Source organism: Trichosurus vulpecula, chromosome 9 (genome assembly GCF_011100635.1).
Source record: "Trichosurus vulpecula isolate mTriVul1 chromosome 9, mTriVul1.pri, whole genome shotgun sequence".
In the NCBI taxonomy this organism is placed as follows: Eukaryota; Metazoa; Chordata; class Mammalia; order Diprotodontia; family Phalangeridae; genus Trichosurus; species Trichosurus vulpecula.
In genome coordinates, this window is record NC_050581.1 from 35,756,979 (window position 1) to 35,766,842 (window position 9,864).

At 35.3% G+C, this 9,864-nt stretch overlaps 1 protein-coding gene across 1 annotated transcript in view; it reads left to right on the forward strand.

Moving 5' to 3' along the window:
* The window catches only part of PTAR1 (protein prenyltransferase alpha subunit repeat containing 1), a 63,182-nt gene extending 53,698 nt beyond the window's left edge, over positions 1-9,484 (forward strand). Inside the window, exon 7 of the mRNA XM_036737957.1 lies at positions 989-9,484. Coding sequence (XP_036593852.1) covers positions 989-1,331 — 343 coding nt within the window. The 3' untranslated portion in view covers positions 1,332-9,484. The remainder of the gene's footprint in view (positions 1-988) is intronic.
* The last annotated feature ends 380 nt before the right edge of the window (positions 9,485-9,864 follow it).

The following is a 9,864-nucleotide window of genomic DNA, read 5'->3' on the forward strand; positions in this document are numbered from 1 at the left end:
TTGGAGGACAAGGGAGGATTTTTTCTAATATAATGTGTTTTTTCTACTGAATGTTAACCACATGGGAAGAAATGACCATAAGTGATTTGTAGTATAAACTTTAAGGGATGGGGAAGGGACCACATCCATTTAGCTTTCAGGAGGTGGCGGGGGGAGGGCACGGCACAGTAGGACTTTGTGCATGTGAATGATGTACTACTGTGATGTGTCAGACCTGGAGGCAACCCTAGGGTCTTGTCTGTTATGCTAGAGAAATGCAAGCTTTGAAGAAAGGTTCAAATACAGGTCCCTCATGATAAGCTGTGTGTGTCTCTTATTTGAGTGCCAGCCTCATAAAGGATAGAGAGGTTCATCATCACAGTTGCCCTCCAAGTGATGGATTATTTTGGTGACAGCAACTCATGAATTAGTGATTAAGTTCAGGAGAAATGTTCATGTGATTTCTGGATTATGAGACAGACTACAGTAATTGTACTAATAAAGTTGTACTTCTAAAGGAAGACCTTGGTAGAAGCCATGACCTAAGCACAAAGGAAAGGTGTTTAGTTCCTCTGATTCCTGAATTCTTCATTTTTGATCAGGCTGGTTAGATTGATTTTTTTAAAAATACTGCCCAAAGCAACAGTTTAGGTGATATCATTCTCCTTTGCTTAAATGTGATATTCTGATTTTCATTTAGTAACAAACCTAAAGTATCATCATCAGTTTCAGAGTCTTGTGTGAGTACAAAAACTTGAGTACAAAAACCTAACAGTCTAACAAGTAAACTAGGGGCTACAAGACTGTGTAGTGTTGCACATTTCTTAAGGAACTGCTCTTCCCCCCACACGTAAGCATCTGTTGTAAAGGAATAAGTATATTGATTTGGACTTGGGCCTTGTGTTTGAAAGCACCAACTTGATGCTTTTTTTCAATGTTGCCTGACCTAACTTTTATTATATCTTATTTTATGTTTTCTTCTCAATTCCTGGCCTCTTCTTTTACAAAGGCGGCATGTGTTCTACCTTCAGCACCACTTAAACAGTAAGCTTCCTCACAGCCTGATGCGACTATCACCCGTGGACAGCAGTGGTGGGACTCTAAATGACTTAAATCTCAGCCCAGCAGTCACTCATATGACTCAGGCCATGGATGTGGATGGCTTAAATGACTCTAACAAGCAAGGCTATTCCCAAGAAACTAAACGACTAAAACGGACACCAGCTCAGGACTCCCTTGGCATAGAAATGGAACACAGGTTTATTGAACAGATTTTGTCCACCTGCCGAAATGTAGAACAAGCCCGGTTTGCTAATGCTTACAGGAAGTGGCTGGCTACTTTGAGTCAGTGAAAGCGATGGAGAATTCCTTCAGGGTTTATTTTTAGTGCAATATTAATTCCTTTTCCTTTCTTACGCAGCTGCATGTACTGGTTCTAGTATTGGTTCTTCACCCTTTAGGATCAATTTTAGGGTTTGGAGGAAGACTCTTGTATCATTTATTTTGTTAGGAACAGGCAATTCTTTTGTAGAAAAACAAAAACATTTTCCTAGTATATAGTGAGTCTTAAATTTTGAGGAAAAAAACTTCATATCCTTTGCATTTCTACTTTGGGCAGCTTCATATTTTGTTCTCATCACTTTTTTCCCTTTTTTGGGGGGGGGAAGTTTACTTGTTAACTTGCTGTTATTAAAAAAACACCTTTCAAACATAATACATTTCTAATGACTAACATTAAATGACTTGATCTACTTTTTGGTTTAGGAAACAAATACAGATATGGGAAAATAAAAATAAATACTGACCCTAATGTGCTCTACCTGTAGAATGAACTCACCAAAGTCAGTAGAGTCGGGTTTCAAGCATAAAACTCTCTTAAGAGATTACCAGTTTATCAAAGGATTATAATTTTAAATGCTAACTTCATGAGGTTATGTTACTGCAGTACTGGAAAATTATTTTAATTATACATTCTGATTATTTTTCCTTTAAATTGGCACAGGCTACAAATACCAAACTTAAACCCTATGCAATCGGGATCTTTTGTACCAAGTTTTTTTTTTTAAATTCTTACTGTCTTCCTTCACAGATTTGTTGGATTGGGGAATCAGATTAATGAAACATTGAACTTTGTTTGTAAAAAGTTCACCTATATTTTATTGATTTACCAGATCAGCAGACCATTATCTTGCTTATATTTCTGAAAATTTATGAAGTATACTACAGAATTCTAAAGAGATGAATATTAAAGATTTTGGGGAGAAATAAATGTGGGGGAACCTTAAGAAATAGGTTAAAAACATTTACATTTTGGTACTGAAATTGTCCAGACTGAAGACTCAACAATCTACTTTATATCCATATATCCATTATCAAAGACGCTATAGATATTTTGAAACCAAGGGTTCAATCCCAGGGTTTCTCTCTTGTTTTCCTTGAACCCCAAGGGTTGAAAATAGTAAAGGGAGATACTGCTCTCCCTGTGTTTTCTTTTGCTAATTGTGTCCACCCATAGTTTTCTCCCTCCTCATTATCTGTCCTTTTCCACCATATCCCTTTGTTATTTCTTGTCACTTATCCTTTGTTGTTTGTATATTGTTTTCCTTTCTGTATTCCTTCAGCAAAAAGTACCCCACCTTTTTTTCTTGTCTCAAAAAAAAGGGCCAGGAAGGATGTATAACGTATGACCAGTCCTAGTAATACCAAATTGGCAGAAATTGCTGACCAAAATGAGAGTACTTTCAAATCCCTGGCTCTCGGGGAGGGATATGAGCAGTAGAAGTAGAGATGCAACATCACCCTACCTCCTGTGCTTCCAAGTTTCACTTTTTAATTGTGGGGAGTAGGGGGATAGGACCCAGGAGAAAGATAGATTTTTTGCTATTTCACTCTTATGAAAACCCCAGATTAACTTGAACTTTAAGGCAGTATAGGATACTGGAAAAAGTCCTTGATTTTGGATTTAAACAGCATGATTTCAAATCCCATCTTTGCTACTTATTACCTGGGTAACTTTGGGCAAGTCACTTTACCTCTTGGACCTCAGTTTTTTTTTTTCCACCCATGAAATGAGATAATTGATCTTTTCCAGCTGTAAAGCCTATGATCCCATAATTTAAAGAGGTTTCTCTCAAGGGAATGCAAAATTTACCTGTTACTTTGGCATCATAGTTCTGTTTAGTGACAATCAGACAGTGAGCCTTAACAGGATCCCAGGAAAAATTGGCCAGCCTGGCCCAGTGGACCTAGAGACCTTAAATGTATGACCAGCTGCTGCTGGGCTTCTTCCTTGGGGCAAAAGTGACTGTTTAGCAAACCTTTCAATCTATATTCTTATCCTTGTGAATATAGTCCTGTGCCCTGATATACAGAGCCCTTTTCAGCAGAAGTTCCTGAATCTAATACCTCAGGGTCTGGAACCTCTGTGATTAGTCATTAGCCTGGGATTCTTTCTTAGTGGTTACATAGAAGTGGAGAAGAAAGAGCAGGTCCAATTCATCCTGCTAGTGTACATAGCCAACCATTGCCTCCATACAATATTAATTTCAGTTTCTTTTCTAAGCTTAGTTTTAAATATCCTCAATAATAGACTTCTCACATTTTCATGATTTTTCTATTTGAGAAAAGCTGTTGGAATGTTTTCAGTAGTAAATCGAAACTTTTTGGTCCAGTTTTTCCACTCTTAACAATGTTCTTATGAATTTAGGACCTTCTTATACCTTCTCTAGAACAACTTGCATTTCCGTATGTACAGCCTTTAGGTCTTTCAAGGCTATGTCATGCCCCTAATTGAAATAATTCAGTTCTTGAATCCACATTGGTCTCCTCTCTTACCAAGGTCAGAGCAATAAGTGATAATTAGTAGTTGGAGAGGAGGATGTGCTTGGCATCAGAAATTTCTGTGCTAAATTTTTCCTAAAATCAACAGGTGTTACGTTCATTTAACAGAAAAAAGTTAGGATATGTATGAATCCAAGGGGTTCCCCTGCAAAAAAAAACAAAACGAAAGCAATTTTAATTGTATAATGGCATTGATTCTTACCAACTCTAGTAGCATAGTACAAATAACTCTGATAGGAGACAGTGTTAGAGAAGTAGGAATAAGTAAGGCCCTATGTAGTAGAAGGTTGTATGAGTGTTAAAGGTCCTTTTTTTTTTTCTGGAAAAGTCAAGGGGGAAAAGGTCTGTAAGCAAATTGGCTATTCTCCATATTGAAAGACTGCCCCATCCTCATGACAAAAGATGCAGTCAAGTAGCCCCCTCAGTCTGGAATTCAGAGTGATCCTATGGTAAATGAAATCAAACTATCCTTGTAAGTCTTAACTTTTTTTACCGCCTCAAGGTTTCCTACTTTTCGAATGCAGTATTTGCAAACTATGCTGTGTGCCTTGCAGTGCTCAAAAGAGTGTAAGAAATAGTGACTGGACTTGCGATTTTATTGATCTAGGGAACTACCAGCAGATTGAGGAAACACCCTCTGTCAGTTCAGGTAGGCACCTTTTCTTCAAATTAGAACCTTAGATAGTTGCCTAGACCACTGAAAATTTAGGTGACTTGCCAGGGATCACAAGGCCAATATGTGATTGAGGCAGGACATGAATCCAGGTCTTCCTGGTTTTGAGGTCAGCTCTCTATCCACTGCTACTTTGCCTCTCAAAGATGATAACGAAACAATTCATTCCAGCAATATATGTGTGTGTGTATATGTGTGCATATATCTACGTATTTAAAAATATCTTTCACAACTGGAAATGCTCATTTAGGTGCTGGTTTAACATCCCATTTGAAAAAGGTGGTATGAACATTGGCTGAGAATTCTGAAGCCAGTTCCGCTACATTAAGATCATTCCTTTGACCATTTTAAGGTATTGGAATCAGACTTTAAGAGTGCAATATTTTTTTACCTATGGGGTTTATCTGTTTGTTGAGATGTATATTGGATAGGTGTGTCTGCTTTTTTTCCCAGCTTCTGAACAGTGAAATCCACCTTTTGAGATAATTCTTAAAACTCCGTACTGAGTCATTAGGGAAGCTGACCTACACTTTGAAAATCCTCTTTTCTCATTCCTGCTTTGCAAATTTAGTTCAAGGCCCCATGAGGTTATAATCAGAGAAAGTAAAAATAAAATAACTGATATGGAGTGCTACCTTAGTGTTAAAATAAGGATTTTTGTTCATACTGATCTATTCCAAAAATCATTAACAGATAAGAAACAGTAACCTTTCTACTGTGGCTTTATGTGTTTGCTCCTAGAAATACCCAGGTCAGATGGTTGGGTGTCCTCAAGTTCAGCTCATGTGTGACACCTTTGGCTTACTTCCAGCTGACCAGAGATACGTTCGTGCACACACGTCTGTACATACATGTGAATGTGTATGTATTTACGTATGTGTACACATAAATATATGCTTTTGTATTGTTATTTTTAAAATGCATTGTGACTCGAGAAAGGTAATTTCTTATTCCCTTTTTTCCCCACTTGATGTAAGAGTGTGGTGTAAGAGGCCAAGTAATGGATGTAATCTAATCCTAAACTTGTTGGGTGACAGTTTTGTCCCCTGTGCTTCAGTTTCCTCATTTTCTAGAGGAAAGTGGTGAAGTTTTGCCAATAGAAGTATTACATAATCTTTTCCCCCAAAAGATGTTTCAAATCTACTTGTGTTATGTTGTCCTTAAATTTAAAAAAAAAATTTTCCAAAAAGCAAATTTTGTGAGTGAATTTAAATACTTTTTAATAATTGTACCATTTTATTTTACATATGAGGTTCCCAGATGGATATACTCTACATCCATTAGCACCTTACAGCGCCCCATCCCCAAAGTATAATGTGCTCTAGAGTCCTATTTTATGGAGGAGGGAGTTGAGACAGGAATCACTGGAAAAATCTAACATCCATTTAAGTTGTGAAGAAGAAAGCCATGATCAGACCCATGGAAAGATATAGTGAAAAGAGCCCTGGATTTCAAGCCTCATACCTTAGTTTTCCTAGTTTACTACCTGTGTGACCTTGGGCAAGTCACTTAACTTCTGGGCCTCATTTTCTTTATTTGTTTAAATAAGGGGCTTGGACTGAATGATTGACTCTTAAGTTGCTTCTTTCTCTCTATAGCCTATCAATTCTGTTTTGTTTTTTTAAGATTTAAAACATACAACTTTTTACATAATTTTTGTTTATTAGAGTGCCTATATTCTTTGAAGCAGGATTATAATTATCTAATTCTAATTTTGGAGGCAGAAACCAAAAACAATTTGAAGAATACTGACAGCTATATCAAGTACCCAAGAAGTCATTCAGATGTTAACTGCTGGATAGTAGTAACTCTTGATTTCAGTAGACTTCTTAATGAAGAGATTGTCGTTTGTTGTGTTAGAGGTTGTTGACATGGACAGATAGGATGTTTTGGTTTATATTTTAATTTAATAATTAAGATTTCCAAGCACTTTACCAAGAATTGGTTATTATTTTCTTACAACCAATTTTTTTTTTCCTGTTTGAGGTAGCCCATTTAAAAGGCTGCCCATTTATTTTTAAGGGTTGCCATGCAGCCTTTTTGTAACAGAATTGTGGTATTGCCCCCTAAAAGAAAGAACAGACGTTATTTTAAGTGAATCCTTTGTCTTGGTGTATTCAAAGCCTGAGTTGTCAGAATTTCAGGCTTGACACAAAACAACTGAAAAATATGACAAAATTATTCAGAATAAAAAGGTGCAAATAGTAGAAGAAAAACATTTAAAGTGATACTTTGTGGCTTCATAACACTTTTCTTACCTAAGATCCCAAAGTGCTTTACAGAGAAATATTAGAACCGCCAACACACAGTATGTTTTGCAGGCTAGGCAGACATTGGATAAGTTGTGATTCTGGGAGACTAGTCCTTTGAGCCTGCCTCCCATACCAGCCTTTGGTACTATTAATTAAGCCGGCTCAGGCTCACTTCCTTCTTAGCACTACCAGAAACCAAACTCTTTACTCAGAAACATAAATTATAATAATGAGGTAGCGTAGTCTGCTCAAGAAATCCTGTGCTTCCAAGAATATTAAGTATAAACATTTTATGCTTTCCAAATATTAGTATAGTCAGTGATGCTAACCCTGACATTTCCTTTATTAGTGTGTAATTACCTCTCAGGGTATAGGATACTTAGTAAATTTAGGATAAACTTTTTATAGTCAGTGGCAAAAAAAAGATAAAGGCATAATTGCCTAATATATTACTAGCTCTCAACATTTTTAGACTAGATAGTATTTTATATAAATCACTAGTTAATATAGGAGCTGGTAACCTGCTTTGAGACTGCCTTGTGCATCGATGCTGCTCCCATCCCCATAGTATGTATCGTGAGCATACTTTACTATGTATCTTAGATGAAAATTATTTATATATTTCCATCTTCTCCATGTTTCAGGGAAGGCAGGAGAGAATGTATCTGTTTTGTACTTTTGGTTGCTATAGAATGAACAAGTTTGAAAATTTGAAGAGAATGAACACTAGAGGTACACAGACTTAACAAATGTTTTGCCTCATAAGATGTCTATCCGCTAGACAGTGTTTATGTCCATGCCATCTGTAGTTAAGTGTGGAAAACTAAATTGTTAAAGACTATGGTTAAAATTGTCTTAGTTTATTATTTGGCACTTCAGGTATGTAAGAATTGGAAGAAATATTTTATGCAATAGAATTTTGATAGAGCATTATTATGGAGAAGCAAATTATCTCTTTGTGGGGGACACTATTGTAAATGAACATTGTGACTCTCTAGCTGCATAAGCATAATAAATAAAATTTAGATTATTCTGCTCCATAGAATATAAATACAAGATGAAATGAAACTTGGAATTTAGATTTATTTGATGGATTTCAAAAAGCGTTTTGTTTTACATTATCACATCCAAATTTTGGCAAGACCTTTCTTCATGCAGTGTTGCTAAATACAGTCTTTCTGATTAAAAAAGGTCTCCCCTCTACAACTGAGATGGAAGGTTGACCCAAGCCCACATGTGCCTGAATTAATCAGATAATTGTGTCAACCTTCTACTCTCCTTTGGGTATTGCTCCCATTAAGGGGAATAGGGAACCAGGATACTCTGGAGCTTTCCATGACTACCATTATAGTCAGCCTTAATGTGGGAGCATGGCAATCACTTTCTCTAAGTACTATGCAGTATCGTGCAGAAATGTTTACTTTTTACATTATATAAAGTAATTTATATCAGATGAGATTTTTTTCATATCTTGAAAAGGACATATGAGCAATTTAAAATCATTCTTATGCATATTCGTATTTATTAAGTATTCATTTATTTCCCTAAAATCTCATTACCTTGCATTTGCTACAGGTATGTTCTTATTTAATAAAAGTTGAGTGCAGGCTAAGTAAAAATGCGCATAATCGATGTTCAGTAAATACTTATTGGCAAAGTCACTGTGTCAATCAAACTGACAATAAACCTTACATAATGAAGGCGAATGTTGTCCCCCATTCTTTGAATAGAATTGAGTGAAATTGTTTTACATTTTGACATTTTAAAGTTATATTGAGATGAATTATTTTGACTTCCTTTTTTAAAAGTGTGTTAGGAATAATATTTACTTAGAATATGGTAAAGAAATAGAAATTGCAAAAATTTAGCTGATATTCCCCAGTGCATAATCATAATTATTCATTAGATTTAGCATTAAATTGTTTTGAGAAGACTGTTGTAGTCTTAGAAGCTACCCAGATTATATTTTGATGTAGGTATTGTTTAGCTTAGGTGCCATTCATTTCCTCCTAAATTGCTGTTGCTTTCCAGTATACTTTTCTTAATGGTAATGAATAAAATGTGAAATTAGCATAAATATTTATCTATTTGTAGAATGGCTTTTAGGGGCACCTTTCCTAGGATAAAATCCACTACCCTTCACAAATAATAAACCAAGAACATGAAAGTTTATGAATAAGATTGAGAATTACAAACCTTTAAAAAGATTTTTGAGAGAATTTTCCTGGGCTCCTAATAAATAGGTGAAAGCAGCATGAGAGATGGCAGTTAAGATTGTGTGTCATGGCTATACTTCAGGTTTCAAAGCAACAAAATGATTATAAATATTGTTTATGCATATACTGTCATCTAAAAGAGAAAACTCAAACTGAGATTGATTTATCCTTTTGAGTTGACAAACTAAAAATTAAAGATTGTCAAAATGTAGCAATTGTTTTCTTCCTTTTACTATAACAGGGAGAGAGGGGGGAAAAAGACAAATGATTATTACAATGAAAATCAAATTGAAACACTTAAAAATAAATAGATAAATCTTTTCATTACTAGTCAGTGATGTGGTCACCTGGAATTTGGAACCCTCTTAGTGTTACTATTGCTCACATGTTTTCGTTATTAGAATTTACTACCTGTGTTAATTATATGTTGCCTGAAGATTTTCCAAGTGTTTAAAATTAGGTAAATTGCAGTTCAAATTTGAGATTGTTTTAAGATGGCATTAAACAGTTCATGTTTAAATGTATAGAATACCTGTGGTACGAGGTGTTATTTGGGGCATTAGACAAGTTTGATTAACTTTTCTTATTAAAGATATTAAGTTCATTTGCTGCACTAATATTTTCATAAATTGCACTGGTGATTTTCCCCCATTAAAACAAACTGCACAAATCTTTTTTTTCATTATTCATCTCGAAGTCATTTTAGCAACTAAATTACATAATTTCCAATTATGTAAATGGTATTTCACTCTCACATCATAGACATCATAAAAAGATAAAAACCTTAACACAAAGTATGAATACTAAGGGTATATGTTATCTGTATTTCATACCTCACCTCAAAACCCCTCCTAACAACTGATGCTAAATTCCAAGGCTAATATAATGTTTTTTGTTTATAGTG